Source organism: Oncorhynchus clarkii, chromosome 2 (genome assembly GCF_045791955.1).
Source record: "Oncorhynchus clarkii lewisi isolate Uvic-CL-2024 chromosome 2, UVic_Ocla_1.0, whole genome shotgun sequence".
In the NCBI taxonomy this organism is placed as follows: Eukaryota; Metazoa; Chordata; class Actinopteri; order Salmoniformes; family Salmonidae; genus Oncorhynchus; species Oncorhynchus clarkii.
The window spans coordinates 96,270,048-96,293,913 of record NC_092148.1 but is presented as its reverse complement, the minus strand read 5'-3'; the positions used below and the strand labels follow the sequence as shown (position 1 = coordinate 96,293,913).

The 23,866-nt window shown below is 44.4% G+C and overlaps 1 protein-coding gene across 1 annotated transcript in view; it reads right to left on the bottom strand.

Moving 5' to 3' along the window:
- The window catches only part of LOC139378620 (transient receptor potential cation channel subfamily M member 1-like), a 147,411-nt gene that overhangs the window by 3,833 nt on the left and 119,712 nt on the right, over positions 1–23,866 (bottom strand). Inside the window, exons 25-28 of the mRNA XM_071120953.1 lie at positions 18,312–18,508; positions 4,236–4,368; positions 3,630–3,977; positions 2,402–3,509 (exon numbers count right to left, since the gene is read on the bottom strand). Coding sequence (XP_070977054.1) covers positions 2,402–3,509; positions 3,630–3,977; positions 4,236–4,368; positions 18,312–18,508 — 1,786 coding nt within the window. The remainder of the gene's footprint in view (positions 1–2,401; positions 3,510–3,629; positions 3,978–4,235; positions 4,369–18,311; positions 18,509–23,866) is intronic.

The following is a 23,866-nucleotide window of genomic DNA, read 5'->3' as shown; positions in this document are numbered from 1 at the left end:
CAACTAGTTAATTTTTAATGGTTGGAATAACTTCATCAGTATATTTTTTTAGAGGAACTATTTCAGTGTCTATTGTTGGAATAACTAATTCAGTGACTATTATTGGAATAACTAATTCAGTGACTATTATTGGAATAACTACTTCAGTATCTATAGCAGGAATAGCTAGTTCAGTCTCTATTGCTGATATAGCTAGTTCAGCTTCATAGTTGGAATAACTAGTTCAGTCACTATGGTTCTAATAACTTTTCAGTCTCTATGGTTGGAATAACTGGTTATGTCTCTAAAATTTGAACAACTAGTTCAGTTTAAATTGTTGGAAAATTAGTTCAGTATCTCTTGCTGGAGGAACTATTTCAATGTATATTGTTGACATAAATAGTTCCGTTTTTATTGTTGGAATAACCAGTTCTGTCTCCATGGTTTGAAACACTAGTTCAGTTGATATGGTTGGAATAGTTAGTTCAGACCCTATAGCTGGAATAACTAGTTCAGTCTGTATGATTGAAGGAACTAGTGCAGTCTCTAAGGTTGGAATAATTTGCTCAGTCTCTTTGGTTGGAAAAACGTATTCAGTCTCTATGGTTCGAGGAACTAGTTCAGTCAGTATATGTTTGAAATATCTAGTTCAGTCTCTATGATTGAAATAACTAGTTCAGTCTGTATAGCTGGAATAACTAGATCAATCTCTATGACTGGAAACATTATTTAATTTTCTGTGGTTGGAATAACTAGTTCAGTCTCTATAGTTGGAATACTTCAGTCTGTATGGTTGGGGGAACTACTTCAGTCTCTAAGTTTGGAATAACTAGTTTAGTCTCCATGGTTTTTAATAACTAATTCAGTCTATATGGTTGTAGGAACTAGTTCAGTCTTCAGTTTGAATAATAAGTTCAGTCTCTGGTTGGAATAAGCAGTTCAGTCTTTATGGTTGGAATTTGTAGTTCAGCCTCTATGCTTGGAATATGTAGTTCACTCTCTATACCTGGAATAAGTAGTTCAGTCTCTATGGTTGGTATAACTAATCCGGTGTATATGGTTGGAATACCTAGTTCAGTCTCTATGGTTGGACTAACTTGTTTAGTCTCGGTATCTGGAATACCTAGTTCAGCGTATATTGGTGAAATAACTAGTTCAGTGTATATTATTGGAACAACTAGTTTAGTCTGTATGGCTAGAATAACTAATTCTGTAGCTATAGTTGGAATAACTACTTCAGTCTTTATGATTGGATGAACTAGTTCAGTATATATTTAAGCATAACTATTTAACTCTCTATTGTTAGAATAACTTGTTCAGTCTCAACTTGAAATAAGTAGTTCAGTCTGTATAGCTGGAATAACTAGCTCAGTCTATGTCTCTGGAATAATTAGTTCAGTCTCTGTTATTTGATGAACTAGTTAATTGTCTTTTGTTGGAATAACTAGTTTGGTCACTGTGGTTGGAATAACTAGTTACATCTCTATTGTTGGAATAACTGGTTCAACCTCAATGTTTGAAACAACTATTTCAGTCTGTATAGCTGGAATAACCTGCTCAGTCTCTCTGTCTGGAATAATTACTTCAGTGTCTGTGGTTGGAATAACTATTTCAGTCTGTATTCAGTCTATGTTATTTGAGGAACTAGTTCAGTGTCTATTGTTAGAATAACTAGTTCAGTCCCTGTGGTTGGAATAACTATTTCAGTCTGTATGGTTGGAATAACTAGTTCAGTTTGTTTATTTGGAATAACTAGTTTAGTCTATGGTTAGAATAACCAATTCAGTTTCTGTAGCTGGAATAACTACTTCAGTCTCTATTGCTGGAATAGCTAGTTTAATCTTTATGGTTGTAATATCTAGTTAATTCTCTGTGGTTTGAATACTTAGTTCAGTCTCTATAGCTGGGATAACTAGTTCAGTCTCTATGGTTGGAATTACTAGTTCAGTCTCTATGGTTGGAGGAATTAGTTTAGTTTATGGTTAGAATAGGTAGTTCAGTCTCTACAGCTGGAATAACTATTTTAGTCTCTGGTTGGAATAAGAAGTTCAGTTTCTTTGTTTGGAATTTTAAGTTCAGTCTCTATGATTGGAATTTGTAGTTCAGTCTCTATGGTCGGAAAAAGTTGTTCAGTCTCTATGGTTGGAATACATAGTTCAGTCTCTATGGTTGGAATACATAGTTCAGTCTCTATAGATGGAATAAGTAGTTCACTCTCTATAGATGGAATAAGTAGCTCACTCTCTATGGTTGGAATAAGTAGCTCACTCTCTATGGTTGGAATAATGAATCCAGTGTATGTGGTTGGACCATCTTGTTCAGTCTCTGTAGCTGGAATAACTAGTGCAGTATCTATAGCTGGAACAACTAGTTCAGTCTCTATAGCTGGAATAACTAGTTCCCTCTCTATGGTTTGAGGTACCATGTGTGTTTTTATGGTTGGAAGAACCAGGTATGTTGCTATAGTTGGAGGACCCAGTGGAAGAACTCGTGGAACCAACTCAGTCTCTGGAGGATCCAGCTCAGTCGGAGGAGGAGGTGACAACTTAATGTCTGGAGGAACCAGCAAAGCCTCTGGTGGAACCAGCAAAGCATCTTGTTGAACCATGTCAGAATGCTGTTTAAGTAGTTCAGTCTCTACAGCTGGTGGAATCAGAGGAACCATGTTAGACTCCAGTTTTTCAGGCTCAGGTTCAGAGAATCTCTGTGTGTCAGGTAGCTGGCCATGAGGCCTGACCACAGAGACCTTGGGCTGTTGTCCGATGTGGATGTGGTGGACCTTGTACTCCCAGCAGGCTGGCAACTGGCCTGGAGCATCGGATACCTGGTCTATCACAGATCTGTAGTCTGCAGCCCAGAGGGCCTCACTATCATCCCCTGCGGTGGTTGGGGAGATGTTGCTTTTAGCCCTGGTCCTAGTGGATTGAGGGGTAAACGGAGGTGTGGTGTGGTAGTATGGGATAGGATGGATAAACTTCGCCAATGGGGAGGACATGGTTGCCACCAGCTTGGACTTCTCTCTTGGCAGACCTTCTTTAGCTAATGCACTATCCAGAGGATCTCTACTGTCTGGGGATTCCTGTTTAGGATTGTAGTCTGCAACCCAGAGGGCCTCGCAATTGGCAGCAGTTTGGTCGTAGAGGATAGTGCTCTTAGCCCTGCTTCTAGAGGTAATGCAGTGATCCACAGGGTTGCTGGGATAGCATTTAACAGATCTAGACTTCTCCAGCTTGGTCTTCTCTCTTGGTAGACCTGCTTTAGCTAATGCAGCATCCAGTGGATCTGTGGGGTCTGGTACTTTGTCTTTAGGTATGTCAGACTTGTTTTCTCCTCCATCTGTCTCCCCTTCAGCCCTTTGTTCACATGGGGAGATCAGGATGTCCACATAGGAGCTGGGCCGTGTCCTGTCTGCTCTGTCCATGTCTAATGGCTGGCCGTAGTCCTTGTAAACTCTGGTTTGTAGGCTGCCATGTCGCTCCCGGCCTACAGTCAGGGTAGATGCGCTAGACAATTTCTGTAGACTGCCCTGTCTCTCCGGACCTACAGACAGGTTGGATGTTCTGCTGACACTGCCCTGTCTTTCAGACCCTAGACGAGACAGTACGCTGCCCTGTCTTTCAGACCCTAGACGAGACAGCACACTGCCCTGCCTCTCAGACCCTAGGCGAGACCGTACACTGCCCTGCCTCTCAGTGCCAAGCTGGGCTTTCCTCTCAGCCTCCTCCACGTCCATCTGGAAGCGGTACATGCTGTACCCGTCAGCGCTGTTGATGGAGCTGGCTCGGAGCAGGGAGGACGGGTCGCAGTAGGAGGAGTGTGTGGAGTGGGAGCGTTTAAGCTCTGAATGGTCGACCCCAGCCAGCTTCTCTAGGGCGTTCATCATGCGGCTGTGGATGTCTTCCAGCTGAGCCAGGCGAAGGTCCACCGTCTGCAGGGACGCCTTCATGGTGTTCTCCCGCTCATTCACCTCCTCCAGACGCATGGACATGTTCTCCACCCTGGGGAGAGGAATGTGAGACAAGACTTTAATATTAGACAAGCTCCTAGAACAACATATTTCTATTCACCCTGAAGGAACAACAGGAGCTTCAGGAACAGACTTACTAATACTTCACACTTATAAAATACCAGATTCAAAAACACTTTTGGACATGGTCCTTTTAATTTAATGAAGCTTCTGTCCCATCTTCAGCAGATGTTTTAATTGGGTGGGAGTGTTTTGCAGTGGGCAATGGGATTGTGTGGGATTGTCTTACCGTTCTGATGTGACCTTGATCCTCTGGTCACTGGATGAATGGTGCTCGTCTTCCTTCTCTCTGAAGTATTCCTCCACACACTGCTCCTCAAACTCAAATAGAGCCTTCAGCTCCTCAGGGTTTAGCCGTAGCTCTGGAGGGAGAAGGCAGGATATCAATATTAGGTACATTTCTGAAAACTAACATGGAGACAGGATATCTATGCTCTAGTCAGTGGAAGTGGAGTGCTTGTACAGACCCGTGAATGAATGAATGACTGTTAATAACACTCTAGAGTCTAAGCCCTGTCTAAGCCGGAGGAGGGAGTGGGTGGGGTTCTAAGCTAACACATGGAATTGTTTTAGGATGGTCATACTGAGCATTAATTAGTTATTTGATTTAGAATTTTAAAACCCCTTAAGACATCAAAAATACATTAAAAAAATTGGATCAAACACTGAATTTGACATTACTGCTATTAGCCAAAAGAAACGCATTGAATAACAGATTCACTAGATGGAAGAACAGATAGTCCCACCAAAAATCAAAAGGAGGTTTGTTCTGAAGTGTCTGTCCTATATCTGAGAGATATAAGAAAGATCAGGAAACTATTTGAATTGTTTTAACATGTATTCTTACCCTTATTTTAGGCACTAAACTACTGTATACAAAAGTATGTGGACACCCCTTCAAATGAATGGATTCAGCTATTTCAGCCACACTCGTTGCTGACAGGTGTATAAACTTCAGCACACAGCCATGCAATCTCCACAGAGAAACACTGGCAGCAGAATGGACTACTGAAGAGCTCAGTGACTTTCAATATGGCACCGTCATAGAGCTGCCCGGTCAAATGTAAGTACTGTTATTGTGAAGAGGAAACGTCTAGGAGCAACAACGGCTCAGCCGCAAAGTGGTATACCACACAAGCACACAGAACGGGACAGCCGGTACTGAAGCACGTAACGCGTAAAAATTGTCTGTCCTCGGTTGCAACACTCACTACCAAGTTCAAAACTGCCTCTGGAACCAACATCAGCACAAACACTGTTCGCCGGGAGCATCATGAAATGGGTTTCCATGTCCGAACAGCCGCACACAAGACTAAGATCACCATGTGCAATGCCAAGCGTTGGCTGGAGCTGTGTAAAGCTCGCCACCATTGGACTCTGAAGCAGTGGAAATACGGTCTCTGGAGTGATTGATCAAGCTTCACTATCCGACAGTCCGACAGACGAATCTGGTTTTGGTGGATGCCAGGAGAACTCTACCTGCCCCCATGCATAGCTCCAACTGTAAAGTTTGGTGGAGGATGAATAATGGTCTGGGGCTTTTTCATGGTTCGGGCTAGGCCCCTTAGTTCCAGTGAAGGGAGATCTTAATGCCACAGCAACCAATGGCAATCTAGCGGATTCTGTGCTTCCAACTTTGGCACCAGTTTGGGGAAGGCCCTTTCCTGTTTCAGCATCACAATTCCCCCGTGCACAAAGCAAGGTTCATAAAGAAATGGTTTATTGAAATCAATGTGGAAGAACTTGACAGGCCTACACAGAGCCCTGACCTCAACCCCATTGAATACCTTTGGGATTGTTACGGATACCATTATCCTGTGTGTGTTTCTTTTCTCTCTGTCTCCCCTCACAGGTGAACATCATCACTCCCCAATCAGTCAACAATCCAATCATCAATCAGAAGACACACCTCCTCCTGTTTCCTACCCTATCACAGTTCCTTCCCCATGGTTTAAAAACCCCATCATTTGTTTGCTCTAGAACTCAATCTCTTTGTAAATGCCATGTTTGCTCTGTTCTTCATAGATTTCAGAAGCTCAATCTCTTTGTAATGCCATGTTTGTAGATCTCTGTTCCTCGTAGATTTCAAGAGCTCAATCTCTTTGTAAATGCCATGTTTGTAGATCTCTGTTCTTCATAGATTTCAGTAGCTCAATCTCTTTGTAATGCCATGTTTGTAGATCTCTGTTCCTCGTAGATTTCAAGAGCTCAATCTCTTTGTAATGCCATGTTGGTAGATCTCTGTTCTTTATAGATTTCAGTAGCGCAATCTCTTTGTAAATGCCATGTATGTAGATCTCTCTCTTTGAGTCTTAACCTCTTCTTTTGTTTGAGCACCTCCATAGCACTTTGTCATCACCTGTGAGTATTGTTTTTGTTATGGTGTTTCTTTGTTTGCTAGTGGGAAAAGGGGAAACCAAGACAAGTCGCCCATGGGCATACACTACCCGTAGGTGAACTTTGTTAAATACACTAGTTAGAACTGGGCGGACCACCCACTGTATTTTTGGTTAGTTAGTTAGCTGTTGTTAAAGTAGGCTAGTCTAGCTTAGGGGTGTTTTTGCATATTTATTGTTTCTTTCCTTGGGTCCAGCTCAGCCCCTTTTTCCTGCTCCCCCAATTACCGTGTGTTTATCAAATAAACCTTGAGTTTGACGGTAGATTTCAGTTGTCCTGGTTATTACGTTCACACTTTTACTTTGTCACAATTATAATTTACATGAGTTATGTTACGGGTCTCATTACCATCCCCCCCCCTAGACTGTCGGGCCAAAAGGGATTCGTAACAGGGATGAATTGGAACGCCAACCGCGAGCTAGGCCTAATCTTCCAACATCAATACCAGACCTCACTAATGGTCTTGTGGCTGAATGGGAAGCAAGTCCCGAATGCAATATTCCAACATCTAGTCGAAAGCCTTACCAGAAGATTGGAGGCTGTTATAGCAGCATGTGAATCAGCCCCAGTGGATTTATTTACATTTATCTTCAATAAGGGACTTAGTACATTATAGACATCAAGTGATTGAAATGATAAAGAGGAATGTGTATCTGGGAATGTATTGTTGTCGGCAACCTGGCTCAAGGTGAGTATAGGACTCCTCTCAGAGTTTTCAGAAGCTATTCTATCAAATAGGTGGCCCTCTGTGGCAAAGTGGTTATTAAAAGCATCACACATTTCCATCTTATCTGTTATGGGAACAGAGGCTGTCATAACATGCTCGGGTAATGGCGTTGTTTCAGAGATGTGACCACCTTCCATAAAGCAGCTGGATTCCCACCATTCTCAGATACACAGTTCAAAAAGCCTGTTTATTTTGCTTGTATAACCAGGGATAGACATCTATTTCTCAAGCGTCTGAAGAACTGCCAGTCAGTGGTATAATCAGTCAGCCTTAGCCCAGAAGTAGAATCAGTCAGCCTTAGCCCAGAAGTAGAATCAGTCAGCCTTAGCCCAGATGTAGAATCAGTCAGCCTTAGCCCAAGCTAAATTTCTCTCCGGAGGTTTCTCTGATAGTTCATGCATGCACCATGGATTATCTCTATGTTTTAGCTTCTTGAACGGTGCATGCTTATCAGTAATAGAGTTGAGCAAAGAAGTAAATAATGTTGGGCCATATCCCGGTCAGAGATGCCAACCCTATTAGCTCTCAAGATAATTATTGTCGGTTATTGTCACAGCTGTCTATATCCTTCTCAAGCCGATACCACGACGGCCCTCAAGGAACTTCACTGGACATTATGCAAACTGGAAACCATATATCCTGAGGCTGCATTTATTGTAGCTGGGGATTTTAACAAAGCAAATTTGAGAACAAGGCTAAATTCTATCAGCGTATTGACTGTAGTACTCGCGCTGGCAAAACTTTAACTTCCGCGATGCATACAAGGCCCTCCCCCACACTCCTTTTGGCCCCTGCACCTCCCTTCCTATAGGCAGAAACTGAAACAGGATGCACCTGAGATTTTTTATATTTTTTATTTTACCTTTATTTAACTAGGCAAGTCAGTTAAAGAACAAATTGTTATTTTCAATGATGGCCTTGGAACAGTGGGTTAACTGCCTATTCAGGGGTAGAATGACAGATTTGTACCTTGTCAGCTCAGGGGTTTGAACTTGCAACCTTCCGGTTACTAGTCCAACACTCTGCAGGAGTATTCAACCCTGATCTGACCAATTCGGAATCCACGCTTCAAAACTGAAAGCTCAATCCGCCGCATTTAACCATGGAGAGGTGACTGGGAATATGGCCAAATACAAACCAATCAAACAAGCGAAATGTCAGTATAGAGACAAAGTGGAGTCGCAGTTCAACGACTCAGACATGAGACGTATGTGGCAGGGTCTACAGTCAATCACGGACTACAAAAGAAAAACAGCCCAGTCACAGATACCGACTTCTTGTTTCCAGGCAAACTAAACACTTTCTTAGCCTGCTTTATAATACAGCGCCAAAGACGCCAAGGACTGTGGTCTTTCCTTCTCCGTGGCTGATGTGAGTAAGACATTTAAACGTGTCAACCCTCGCAAGACTGCTGGCCCAGACGACATCCCTAGCTGTGTCCTCAGAGCCTGTGCCGACCAGCTGGCTGGTGTGTTTATGGATAGCTCCCTATCCCAGTCTGCTGTCCCCACATGCTTCAAGATGGCCACCATTTTTCCTGTACCCAAGAAGGCAAAGATAACTGAGCCAAAATGACTACCGCTCCGTAGCACTCATTTCTGTCATCATGAAGTGCATTGAAAGACTAGTCAAGGATCATATCACCTCTACCTTACCTGACACCCTAGACCTACTTCAATGTGAGTACCGCCCAATAGGTCCACAGACGATGCAATAGCCATCACACGGCACACTGCCCTATCCCATCTGGACAAGAGGAATACCTATGTAAGAATGCTGTTCATTGACTACAGCTCAGAATTCAACACCATAGTACCCTCCAAGTTCTGTGCAATCTGTGCAATTGGGTCCTGGACTTCCTGAAGGCCGCCTCCAGTGGATGAGGGTAGGTAACAACATCTCCACTTCGCTGATCCTCAACACTTAGGACCCACAAGGGTGCATGCTCAGCCCCATCCAGTACTCCATGTTCACCCATGACTGCATGGTCATTTACGCCTCCAACTCAATCATCAAGTTTGCAGACGACACAACAGTAGTAGGCTTGATTACCAACAACGAGACAGCCTATAGGGAGGAGGTGAGGGCACTCGGAGTGTTGTGTCAGGAAAACAACCTCTCACTCAACGTCAACAAAACAAAGGAGATGTTCGTGGACTTCAGGAAACAGCAGTGGGAGCACCTCCATATCCACATCGACGGGACAACAGTGGAGAGGGTGGAACGTTTTAAGTTCCTCGGTGTACACATCATAGACAAACTGAAATGGTTCACGCACACCTCAGGAGGTTGAGGAGGCTGAAGAAATTTGGCTTGTCAACTAAAACCCTCACAAACTTTTACAGATGTACAATTGAGAGCAACCTGTCGGGTTGTATCACAGCCTGGTACTGCAATGCCCACAACAGCAGGGCTCTCCAGAGGGTGGTGCGGTCTGCACAACGCATCACTGGTGGCAAACTACCTGCCCTCCAGGATGCCTATAGCAACTGATGTCACAGGAAAGCCAAAAAGATAATCAAGGACAACAACCACCCGAGCCACTGCCTGTTCACCCCACTACCATCCAGAAGGCGAGGTCAGTACAGGTGCATCAAAGCTGGGACCCGAGAGACTGAAAATAGCTTCTATCTCAAGGCCATCAGACTGTTAATTAAACAGCCATCATTAACACAGAGAGGCTGCTGCCTACATACAGACTTGAAATCATTGGCCATTTTAATAAATGGATGTTACGTTCCCCAGTTTCTGTGTTGTTGTGGGTTTCTATGTGTTTATGTGTGTATTTCAGGAAATGGCTTTCTGAAGTCCAAAGTAGCTGACTGGTCATCTCCATTGCTAATTGCAGCTCTGACCCCACCCTCTCGTCACGGGATACAGCTGTCTTCAATTACAGACTCCTTCTGCAGCTGGATAAAAGCCAGCGTTTCTTTGTTAGGATGGAGAGAGCTTCTTTGATGTCCTGTGTTGGTTGTTGCTCAGAGAGAGCTTATTTGATGTCCTGCGTTGGTTGTTGCTCAGAGAGAGCTTATTTGATGTCCTGCGTTGGTTGTTGCTCAGAGAGAGCTTCTTTGATGTCCTGCGTTGGTTGTTGCTCAGAGAGAGCTTCTTTGATGTCCTGCGTTGGTTGTTGCTCAGAGAGCTTCTTTGATGTCCTGTGTTGGTTGTTGCTCAGAGAGAGCTTATTTGATGTCCTGTGTTGGTTGTTGCTCAGAGAGAGCTTCTTTGATGTCCTGTGTTGGTTGTTGCTCAGAGAGAGCTTCTTTGATGTCCTGTGTTGGTTGTTGCTCAGAGAGAGCTTCTTTGATGTCCTGTGTTGGTTGTTGCTCAGAGAGAGCTTCTTTGATGTCCTGTGTTGGTTGTTGCTCAGAGAGAGCTTCTTTGATGTCCTGTGTTGGTTGTTGCTCAGAGAGAGCTTATTTGATGTCCTGCGTTGGTTGTTGCTCAGAGAGAGCTTCTTTGATGTCCTGCGTTGGTTGTTGCTCAGAGAGAGCTTCTTTGATGTCCTGCGTTGGTTGTTGCTCAGAGAGAGCTTCTTTGATGTCCTGTGTTGGTTGTTGCTCAGAGAGAGCTTATTTGATGTCCTGTGTTGGTTGTTGCTCAGAGAGAGCTTCTTTGATGTCCTGTGTTGGTTGTTGCTCAGAGAGAGCTTCTTTGATGTCCTGTGTTGGTTGTTGCTCAGAGAGAGCTTCTTTGATGTCCTGTGTTGGTTGTTGCTCAGAGAGAGCTTCTTTGATGTCCTGTGTTGGTTGTTGCTCAGAGAGAGCTTCTTTGATGTCCTGTGTTGGTTGTTGCTCAGAGAGAGCTTCTTTGATGTCCTGTGTTGGTTGTTGCTCAGAGAGAGCTTCTTTGATGTCCTGTGTTGGTTGTTGCTCAGAGAGAGCTTCTTTGATGTCCTGTGTTGGTTGTTGCTCAGAGAGAGCTTCTTTGATGTCCTGTGTTGGTTGTTGCTCAGAGAGAGCTTCTTTGATGTCCTGTTGGTTGTTGCTCAGAGAGAGCTTCTTTGATGTCCTGTGTTGGTTGTTGCTCAGACAGTTTTTGTAAAGTATTTTGTAGCCGGTCCTGCTGAGGTATGTTTATGTTAAAAAAAACTGTTTTTGTTCCCAGGGGGAAGGGGAAGGCACCTTGGGAGTGCTTAGGCAAGAGGCCTGTGGGCCATAACACAACATACATACACCCTTAGGCTCTAACCAATAGTGCAAAAACGGTGTTAGGTGAACAATAGGTATGGAAAGAAATAAAAATAACAGTAGCGAGGCTATATACAGTAGAGGCTACATACAGACACCGGTTAGTCGGCCTGATTTGAGGTAGTATGTAGATATGGTTAGTGGCTATGCAGTTATTGCTAAGAATAGGTAGATAGTCGGTAGGTAAGAATAAGTGGGTAGGTAAGAATAGGTGGGTAGTGGGTAGGTAAGAATAGGTAGGTAGTGGGTAGGTGGGAGAGAGGGCTCTCTAACTTTAACTTTCTTTGCTTTGGTTCCGTCCAGCCCCTTTTCCCCAAATTAACGTGCGAAGGAAATAAATTCCCTGTAAATTGTAAAATTCTGTCTCTGTCATCCTTACCAGCACCTGCAATCCCATACCTCTTTCACTCCACGGGGAGTAGTGTATCAGGGTGTTGCGTTGCCCCCTCCAAGAGGCGTGCGTAACAATGGATCACTAGTCACTTTAATAAATGCCACTTTAATAATGTTTACATATCTTCCATTACTCATCTCATATGTATATACTGTATTTTACATTATCTATTGCATCTTGCCTATGCTGCTCTGTCATTACTCATCTCATATGTGTATATATTCTAATTCTATTCCTTTACTTTGTGTGTATTAGGTAGTTGTTATGGAATTGTTAGATTACTTGTTAGATTTTGCAGCCCTGTCAGAACTAGAAGCACATGCATATCGCTACACTTGCAACAACATCTGCTAACCATGTGTATGTGACCTATACATTTGATTTGGTCACTGAGCTCATTAGCAAACATTTCATTGGCTGTATACTTATGAGGGGAGTTGCTCAAAATAATATCTGAAAGTGTAAGATTTTCAGGGTGTTTGAAGTTGGGGCAGGTTGGTTCAGTTGCGTTAGATTTAGCTCAATGCAGATATATTTCGGAAGCTGGCATCAACCAATTATAATTAAGATCGTCCAAAATGTATAATTCAGGTGTAATATAGTTAGCAAGTCAGACAATCAACTATGAGCACATATTAAGGGAGGGTGATACATTCCTACTAGAGTAAGTTGGGCATTATTACCAAGGCCCAAATTCATGACAAGACATTCAAATTGCTTAGGGACAGTGAGAGATACAGAAACATTTAAGTTACTTTGTAAATAAGGCAACACCTCCAACTCTGTCAGATCAAAAAACATTATAACCAGTCAAAGACTCATCCATATCCGGCACTGTCACTGGTGTAGAGAGGACTAGGCAGGAGGCAGTCACAAGTACCATAGATCAAAGCGGGACTAAACCCAAATGCTGTTGTGCTCAAATATATCTTCATAAACAAAAAGGCAGAGGACGAACCGAAAATGCTAAATATAAAGTACTCAGGAAATATTTGGAGAGATTCCTCTCAGGAAAACAAGTAACTTTGCAATGACCGACAATGGCAGAGGGAGTATACTGTATATACAGTGATAGAGTGAGGATTGGAACCAGGTGTGTGTAATGATGACGACAAGTCCGGGGTTGAGAGATGCATGAGATGAGGGTGAGATACGGTAATTGACGGGGAGATGTAATCTGTACGTCACCTCATTGACTTTCCTCCAGACTTTGAATGGCCCCACAAACTGTGGGCACAGCTTCCGGCAGGGCAGGCGGAGGGGCAGGTCCTTCGTAGAAAGCCAGACCCTGTCACTGGGGTGAAAGACCGGGGCCACACTGTGGTGACGATTGGCCTGACATCAGGAGGAGGAGGAGCCTCGATCTGACTCCGGTGCCAGGGCCGGCTGATAGCCAAGAACACACTGAAAGGGTGTGCGGTTAGTGGAGGAGTGACGGAGGGAGTTTTGTGCGTATTCTGCCTAATGCAGAAATGCAACTCACTCCCCAGTCGGTCCTGACAGTAACTACGAAAGTACCTACCCAGTTCCTGATTTACCCTTTCCACCTGCCCATTTGATTGGGGACGGTACTCGGAGGTGAGACTGACGGTGACAACCAGTTGTTCCATTAAGGCCTTCCAGACACGGGAGGTGAACTGAGGACCATGGTCAGACACGATGTCGTCTGGGATCCTGTAGTGAAGAGAGCCTCTGTAGTCTGCAGGGCTGTAGGGACACCAGGTAGAGGAATCAAATGACAGGCTTTGGAAAACCAGTCCACAACAACCAGGATGGTGGTGTGCCCCTCAGAGGGGGAAGGTCTGTGACATAGTCCACGGAAAGATGGGACCAGGGTCATTGTGGAACCTGCAGCGGGTGGAGTTTGCCATAGAAGAGGTGTCTAGGTGTCTTGCTCTGTGCGCAGGTGGAGCAGGAAGAAACGCAAACCCGGACGTCCCGGGCCAAGTTGATTCACCAGTGCTTGGTGGAGAGATAATCGATAGTACGAGTTATACCCGGGTGCCCCGACACAGGTGCTGTGTGTGCCCAGGTGAGTCAGAGGGCACTTAGATACGCCCCTCAGGATGGTGTGCAGTTGAGGGCTCAGTGTCGCAGGGCTCGATGGATGTCCTTGTCCACATTCCACACGACAGGAGCCACAATGTGGGACAGGGGAATAATGGGTGTCAATTTCTCTCTCTACTCCTCTGTGTCATGCACCCGGGACAACACATTGGCTTTATCATTCTTTGATCCCGGGCCGGTAGAAGAGGGTAAAGTCAAACCTGGGGAAAAATAGGGGCCATCTGGCCTGACGCGGGTTCAGCCTCTTCGCTGCTCGAATGCAGTCCAAGTTCCTGTTTTCCATCCAGACAAGGAATGGGTGTTTAGCATCCTCCAGCCTGTGCCGCTATGCTTTCAGCACCTTCTTGACGGCCAACAACTCACAATCCCCCACGTCGTAATTCCACTCCGTGGGAGACAGCTTCTGTGAGTAGAAGGTGCATGGATGGAGTTTAGGTGGTGATTCAGTGCGTTGGGAGAGAACAGCTCCTACTCCAAACTTGGAGGCGTCCATCTCCACAATGAAGGGCAGAGATGGGTCAGGTTGAGCCAGAACAGGTTCATTAGTAAAACGTTTGTTTTGTTGGCCTCCCCAGTCCAGAGCAGCTGTCAAGGACCTCCCTTCAGGAGGGAGGTGAGAGGGGCCACCACTGTGCTGAAACCCCTAATGAAGTGCCTGAAATATTTGGCAAAACCAAGGAAGCGCTGCACCGCCTTGATGTTGGGTGGAACAGGCCACAACTGACCCTCTGCTCTTCCATCTCCACTCCCACGGTGGATATCCAATAGCCCAGGAAGGAGAACAACTGCTGGAAGAAAAGGCACTTCTCCACCTTGGCGTACAGGTGATGCCCTATCAACCTTTCCAAAACGGACCTGACATGAGACATGTTGCTCGCTTGTAGTGGAGCACACCAAGATGTTGTCTATGTACACCACTACACAGCGACCCACAGCGACTGAACATGTCTCTAAACACCTTGTTAATGAAACACAGAGGGTGCATTTGTCAGGCCGTAGGGCATTACCCTGTATTCGCAGTACCCGTTCTTCCATTCACCCCCCTCTCTGATGGGCACCAGGTTGTAGGCACCTCGTAAATCCAATTTGGTAAAGTACTGAGCACCATGCATATGTTTGATCATAGTGGGTATGAGAAGCAGGGGATAACTGAATTTAACAGTAGCCTTATTCAGTGTCTGGTAATCGATACAGGGCGGAGACCTCCCTTCTTCTACTTCTTCACGAAACAGAAGCTGGAGATGTGCCATGGCTTTAGTTTATGGCACCGGAACATGGAGGTGTGACATGGCTGCGGTGTATGGTGCCGGGTCATGGAGGTGTGGCTATAAGCTAGGCGTTCAGCAGCTTAAGTGGTGGAACATAACCGGTTGCTCCCAGACGAGGATGAAATGGTAATCAAGGCCATCTTGTGGTGAACAAACTCCCTACTGTCATCTTTGTATGCTGGAGCTGAGTAACCAGTAGCAGGTTCCAAGTAGATTGGTGACGGGGGAGGTGCTGAGGGGCAGAGTGACCATCCTCTGGAAGGGCACACCTTAGCCGAGTCGTGACTGTCCTAGGTAGGTCCCACTGATGTGGTGGGGGGCAGACCGGGAGCAGACCCTGTCCAGGCATGGGCGTAGAGGTCCACATGGTCTGAAAGGGTTGCTCGTACCAGTATCTAGGCAGAGTCTTCTGAGGATTGGGGATTGAACAGTGCTTGGAGCTGTTCACAATTGAGTTGTTCGAGGGCTTCAACTGCTTGCGTAACTGTAGTCAGGACCAACCTGATCCAGACCAGAAATTGGCTGGGGAACTGAGTGTACTGTGAGCAGACCCTACTGGTCATTTCTCCAGGGTAATTGTCTCTAACCCGTCTCAAAGGACCATGAAAAAGAGCACCACCTGGTGGTTGGAGAACTCTGAGAAGTTTACACTAGACACAATCGACATGTGTCCCCGGTCACGAGACATTCTCAAGTCACTATTTTATTGCAACAAGCAAACACACAGCAGTGAATTGTAGTACTAGGGTTGGTAATGGTGGAAAGGATAATAATAGTCATTTTGGCGCCAGAGGAGACTGCCATTTTACGGTCTCCTAACAAATTGTGGTATTGTGTTTTTTCACGTTATTTGTAATGTATTTTGTACATAATGTTTCTGCCACCGTTGCTTATGACCGAAAAGAGCTTCTAGATATTAGGACGGTGATTACTCACCTCGTACTGGACAAAGATTTTTCTTTAATGAGTCAGACACAAAATATTTATTTCAGATACCCGATTAAGCCCACATTCCAGTCATTGTTAGGAGAATGAGATGGAGATATCAGGGACGTAGGTCAGAGTGCCTTATAAGACTCCGATGGCAAGTGGGTAATCTGCCTCTACCATTTGTCCTATTAGCCAACATACAATCATTGGATAACAAAATAGACGAGACACGATCACGAATATCCTACCTGCCAACGGGACATTAAAAATTGTAATATGTGTCGTGGCTGAACGACGACATGAATAACATACAGCTGGCTGAGTTGTCGGTCCATCGGCAAGATAGAACAGGGCGTCTGTGTATATTTGTAAACAACAGCTGGTGCATGAAATCTAATATTAAGGAAGTCTTAAGTTTTTGCTCAGCTGAGGTAGAGTATCTCATGATAAGCTATTTTAACAAGAGTTTTCATCTATATTTTTCGTAGCTGTCTGTTTTCCACCACAAACTGATGTTGGCACTAAAAGTGCACTCAATGAGCTGTGTAAGGACGTAAGCAAACAGGAAATGCTCATCCTTAGGCGGCGCTCCTAGTGGCCGGGGACATTAAGGAAGGGAAACTTTAATACATTTGACCTTTTACGTAACTTCTACCAACATGTTAAATGTGCAACCAGAATCTAATGCAGGAAGCACCAATGAAGAAGTCGTCAGATGACGCAGATGCTAAGCTACAGGACTGTATTGCTAGCACAGACTCGAATATGTTCCAGGATTCTTCCGATGGCATTGAGTACACATCTGTCACTGGCTTCATCAATGACATCGTCCCCACAGTGACTGTACGTACATACCGCAAGCCATGGTTAACAGCCAATACTCTCACTGAGCTTAAGGGCAGAGCTGCCGCTTTCAAGGAGCAGAATTCTAACCCAGATGCTTATAAGAAATCCCGCTATGCACTCTGAGAATGAATCGCTAAGAATGAATCGTAGTACACCGGCTCTGACGCTTGTCAAATGTGTCAGGGCTTGCAAACTATTAGACTACAAAGGGAAGCACAGTCGCACGCTGCCCAGTGACACGAGCCTACCAGACAAGCTAAATAACTATGCTTGCTTCGAGGCAAGCAAAACTGACGCATGCATGAGAGCATCAGATGTTCAGGACGACTGTGTGATCATGCTCTCCATAGCCGATGTGAGTAAAACCTTTCAACAGGTCAACCTTCACAAGAACGCAGGGCCAGACGGATTACCAGGACGTGTACTCTGAGCATGCGTTGACTAACTGCTGTTAGAGATTTTCCAGTCATCTGGTGATTTTTCAGTACACATACTGTTCTCTTTGAAGTAGAAAGAGGAATCGATATAAGTTTAAATATTAGACGTGTAAGCATAATTAAGGCTGAGGCCATGTGAGTGTACAACGCTAGATCAACATCGCATTAACCATTAGACATGTAAGAAATGCAAAATCTGTATGAATGAGGCAAGGTAGACCAACAAGGTGTGACTGGTCTGAGCCATATCTGATCTCTGATCTTGAGCCATATCTGATCTTGGACATGCACATGGGTTAATCATACATAGATAACATCGGCCTGAACTTGTGAAGACCTTTGGACAGGAACTTTAGCTAATCAGTTATATGCACCAGTAGGATTGTGCATGTTACGCCACCAATATAATCTAGGATACAATACAGCTAGGAAACAAAACAGCAGAAATACTTTATTTTACTATAAATGTGATCATACTTGACTTTTTATTCGCAAACAAGAGTAAAATGCTCGCACTGTGGATCCCTTATGTGGTCTTGACGTGCATAGGGAAATAAACATCTTACACACCAACATCTACCCACATTTTGCAGGTGGCGGGTGTTCCTTTTAAGTCCTAAACATATTCTATTCTTATTTAAAATAAATGTGACCCAAACATAATCCCAAAACGTTCATTTTAGATTATGTAGAAATGCAGGAAACAAGCTTAAGATGCCTAGAAAATTCTAAGGGAAGACCTTCAGAAGCCCTGCCAGGTTATGTCCACCCCACATCTAAAACCAAAGTTGCACCCCTGAGCATGACAATGGTTGGCTGGAACAGGCAACTTACTTCGCATTGATGCACTAGCACCACACTATGATGGGAAGTGTTCAGAGTTTGCCGTCCAGTATGCACTCTTCTTTGTAATCCACTTGACTGAAAATATCTACACCACTCTTTGAAGAACTCTGCACTAAGGATCATTGGTGGAACTTTTAGTAAACATCCCTGACTAGGAGTTTTTTCAATGCTACTCTAGTTACTTTAATGAAAAATACACTCACTGAGTCCTCTGTCCTTCTCATTCAGATCTCCATCATTCTTCTTGGTGCAGCGAAAGCTTCTGAACAGGAGGTAGAGGTGACTGAACACGATGAGGGGCGGAGGGAGGATCGGACGGTCATGGAAGATCATAATCAGCTGATATCTCTGGAACTTCCAGATCTGGTTGGAGATGGCCTTCACCTCCATAAAAGTGTTGCTGTGGGAGAGGAGGTACAGGTCAGTAGAGTTATAGCTAACCCTGACCCTAACTATTCCTAACCCTGGCCCTAAATAACACTAACCCTGGCGCTAACTAACCCTGACCCTAACTAACCCTGGCCCTAACTAAACTTAACCCTGACCCTAACTAACCCTGACCCTAACTAATCCTAACCCTGGCCCTAACTAACACTAACCCTGGCGCTAACTAACCCTGACCCTAACTAAACTTAACCCTAACCATAACTAACCCTGACTAACACTAACTCTGACCCTAACTCTACATAACCTTGCAAGATGGGGGGGAATAAGACAGATGTCTTATTTTAGATACTATTTGAAGAGGTTTTTGACGATGGCCAGAGACGAGCGACCCACGTGACTAAACAGTGAGCTGTGACTCACTGGTCTGATAACTCAGGCTTGTAAAAGTGGAAGTTAGCTCAAATTTTTTGCTACTTTTTGTCTGGTTCTCATATGCACGCTATTTGCATGCTCAACGCCCCTGTACGCTTCCTCGTCAATTTGCTAGGCCCCCACTAGAGAGGTAAACAAGCCAAGCTAAAGATAGGCTAGCTATTCTAGCGAACTAAAAGTGTGGGAAGAAACTCTGGACCTTTTCTGAAACGGTGATAGAGACGACACTGCCACATTGTAATGACCAATTTCAGGATTGAATTGAAATAGGAGCAACTTGAAGCATTTCAAGCCTTTGTGTGAGGGGAGGATGTATAGCTAGCTAATTCTAGTCTTCAAGAAGCTAGGAAAACAGTCACAGTGGTGTCCCCGCTAAAGGCTGCAAAGGACAGAGGACCACATCCGTGAGGCAATAGCTCTGGGTCTCAGAGCGGTGGTTGTGGAGGAAGACAAAAACACTATATGGGAGGGTTCATGCAACTTTGTCTTCAGAAGTCCAGAGAGCTGGTTGGGGAAGACATTTTACATTTACATTTTAGGCATTTAGCAGATGCTCTTATCCAGAGAGACTTAGTGCATTTATCTTGATAGGATCGGACCCATTTTTAGAATGTTCTCCTTAAATGACATACAAATGCATATTATTGATACCATGGCTTTCCATACCAACCATACCATGGTTTTCACACATTAGATCTGGTAAAAGATATTCCAAAGAAAAAAACATACATTGAATTTTTTTAATAACCATCTTTGAAATGCAAGAGAAAGGCCACAATGTATTATTCCAGTTAAAGGGCAATTTAGATTTTGGCCACTAGATGGCAGCAGTGTGCGCGCAAAGTTTTAGACTGATGCAATGAACCATTATATGTATGTTCAAAATGTTTTATCAAGACTGCCCAAATGTGCTTAATTGGTTTATTAATAAATGTTCATAACTGTGCACCTTCCTCAAACAATAACATGGTATTATTTCACTATAATAGCGACTGTAAATTGGACAGTGCAGTTAGATGAACACCTACACTTACTTACTTACTTACAACCTCATGCTAATCGCATCAGCCTATGTCAGCTCAACCATCCCGCCGGGGGACACCGATCCCGTAGAGGTTTTAAGATAGCTAGGTGGGACAACCACATATCACAGTCATAGTAAGTACATTTTTCCTCAAAGTAGCTATCAGCAGAGTCCGTGCTAGTAGACAGCAAGTTAGTCTCAGTCCTATACAGTTCTAAAATCATTTGAATCTTTGTGGATGAAGTCCATATGTCCTATCTACCTAAACCTTAATTTGATCTATGTCAGGTCCTGACCCCAGTTCCTTTTTTTATGTCTCTATTTTAGGTTGGTCAGGTTGTGAGTTGGGGTGGGCATTCTATGTTTGTATTTCTATGTGTTTGGCCCGGTATGGTTCCCAATCAGAGGCAGCTGTCAATCGTTGTCTGTGATTGAGAACCATACTTAGGTAGCCTGTTCCCACCTGTGTTTGTGGGTAGTTGTTTTCTGTCTCTGTCCCTGACAGGACTGTTTCGTTTGTTCCGTTTTGATATTTTTGTTCTAGTGTTCAGTGTAATTAAAAGATCATGAAAACGTACCACGCTGCACCTTGGTCCTCTCCTTCTTCCACCTACGACGATCGTTACAATCTACCTACGGTACAATGACCTAGAACTGTACTTTGACAGTAAAGAATGGCACTGAGATGGATATATGTAATGTCAGAATGGAAATTATGGTGACGGTTGCAACAGTGAATTATTGATTGAAGGTTTTGTATCTGTATAAATGTAATGAGTAAGAAGTGTTTGTTTGCATGAGGTATTCGCATGATAGACCTATAAGACATTGATTAACCTAAATAAAGTGATATAACTGCATCAGAAATGACTGGGGACAGGCAGCATGAGGGCTGAAAGAGGCATTAGAGAAAGTACTTTGGGAACCCCACGCGTAACATTGTCTTATGCTAGAACTGCTACTGTAGCATAGTATTCAAATATATTGTTACCAACTATACATGTATTCTGAATGAGGATGGGAATTACAAGTCTATAGCCTACTTTTTATCACAGTCTGCACTCTAACAATAGTATCTTTCTGTAGAGGTCACAACTCAAAATGATATTGGTCACATGAGTCGAATACAACAAGAGTAGACTTTACAGTGGAATGCTTCCTTACGAGCCCATGGGCAACAGTGTAGCATTAAAAAGTAAGACAAATATAAAAAATAAACAAGTAAAACCATTTAAAAAAATAACATGGCTATATAGAGGAAGTACCAGGTAATAACATGGCTATATACAAGGCATACCAGGTAATAACATGGCTATACACAAGGAGTACCAGGTAATAACATGGTATATACAGGGAGTACCAGGTAATAACATGGTTATATACAGGGAGTACCAGGTAATAACATGGTTATATACAGGGAGTACCAGGTAATAACATGGTTATATACAGGGGGTACCAGGAAATAACATGGCTATATACAGGGAGTACCAGGTAATAACATGGCTATACACAAGGAGTACCAGTACTAAGTCAATCTGAAGAGGTACGAGGTAATTGAGGTAATACAGTACGTGGGTAGGGCTATAAAAGACTAGTCAATAAGGAAAACAATAAGCAGAGCAGCATGTGTGAGTATGTGTGGCATCAATATGAGTGTTTCTGTGTGTGTGTGTGTGTGTGTGAGCGTATGTACAGTCGTGGCAAAAGGTTTTGAGAATGACACAAATTAATTTCCACAAAGTTTGCTGCTTCAGTGTCTTTAGATATTTTTGTCAATGATACTATGGAATACTGAAGTATAATTTCAAGCATTTCATAAGTGTAAGAACTGTCAGCTCAGGAATTTGAACTTGTAACCTTCCGGTTACTAGTCCACCGCTCTAACCACTAGGCTACCCTGCCACCCCTGGAGTATATGCGAATTGCCATCAAACAACTGAGGCAGCAGACTTTGTGAAAATGTATATTTGCGTCATTTTCAAAACTTTTTGCCACGACTGTAGAAGGTGTGTGTTGGAGTGTCGGTGTAGTATGTGTGAGTGGGTAGAGTCTAGTGAGTGCAAGGGAGTCGGTGCTAAACAATTAAGAAAAATTAATGAATAAGGGGGGTCAATGTAAATAGACCGGGTGGCCATTTGATTAACTGTTCAGCAGTCTTATGGCTAGGTCGACGCTTATGGCTTGGGGGTAAAAGCTGTTCAGTTGCCTTTTGGTCACAGACTTGGTACCGCTTGACGTGCAGTAGCAGAGAGAACAGTCTTACCAAGCTGTGATGCAGCCAGTCAATATGATCTTAATGGTAAACTTTTGTGTTAAGCCTGCCCCCACTAACCCTCTCTGGCGCTCGAGGGCACCAGGCTGTCCATCATTATGCACACGATCATTACGAGCATCAGCGCTTCATTGGACTCACCTCGACTCATTCACTTTGTTGATTTTCCCCTCTATCTGTCTGTTCCTCAGTTTGATCCCCATGTCAGAATGAATGTCATTTTGTTTACCCTGTCCAGACGCTGTCCTTGTTTTGTTTCCTGTCGGTTATTTATTAAATATTCAATGCCTTTAATTTCTTTGCGTCTCCCAGTATCGGTCCTCACAGAATGCTGACACAAATATTGTAGGCATCGGGGAGTTTAGTTTTTTGTTTAGCTGGTGATGTCGGGTCCGGGTGCCGCTGCCAAAGGAACCGGGGCTACCTCAGCTGGCTCATCAGGCTTCCACACCTTAGCTGGCTCAAGAGGTTTCCTTGCCTCGGTTGGCTCGACAGGCTCCCACCCCAACTCATGCCTCAGCCGGCTCGTCGGGCTCCCACATCTCAGCCAGCTCGTCGGGGTCCCACACCTCAGCCGGCTCGTTGAGCTCCCACGCCTCAGCTGGGAGCTGTTTGGACCATGATAGGTCCTTAGCGATGTGGACACCAAGGAACTTGAAGCTCTCAACCCTCTCTACTACAGCCCCTTGGTCGTGTTCGGCCCTCCGTTTCCTGTAGTCCACAATTAGTTCCTTTGTCTTACTAATGTTGGGGGAGAGGTTGTTGTCCTGGCTCCACACTGCCAGGTCTTTGACCTCCTCCTCCCTGTAGGCGGTCTCATCGTCGTCAGTGATCAGGCCTACTACTATTGTGTCGCCAGCGAACTTGATGATGGGGTTGGAACTGTATGAGGCCAAGCAGTCATGGGTATACAGGGAATGCAGGAGGGAACTTAGGACGCACCCTTTGGTACTTCATGAAAACGGAAGTGAGCGCTACTGGACGGTTGTCATTCAGTTCAGTTACCTCCATTTCTTGGGCACAGGGATGATAGCGGACATCTTGAAGCAGGTGGATATAGTGGCCTGAGCTAGGGAGAGATTGAAAATATCAGAGAATATAACAACCATCTGGTCTGCTCTAAGGGCATGGCTAGAAATGCCAACCGGCTAAAACATTTGAATTACTTCCATACGTCCTCAGTGGAGACTTTTAGTGTGTACCCCACGTTGTCATCGTCGGCAGCTAGGGGTCATTGTGCTGTCCCCTCGGCAGCTCGGGGTCATTGTGCTGCCCCCTCGGCAGCTCGGGGTCATTGTGCTGCATCCATGGCAGCTCGGGGTCATTGTGCAGTCTCCATGGCAGCTCAGTGTCATTGTGCAGTCCCCATGGAATCTCAGTGTCATTGTGCTGTCTCCTCGGCAGCTCAGGGTCATTGTGCTCGAATCATGAGAAAAAGGTGTTCAGCTCTTCCGCAAGGGTGGCGTTGGTGACCGTGATGTGGCTGGAATTATTTTTTAACCCGTGATCGTGAGGAGCCCCTGTCATATACACCTTGTGTCTGACCAGTTGAATTGCTCCTCCAATTTCTCTCTATACTTGTGTTTCGCCATCTTGATCTATCTGCGTAAGTCAGATTTGTACTGTTTAAAACCTCTTACTTC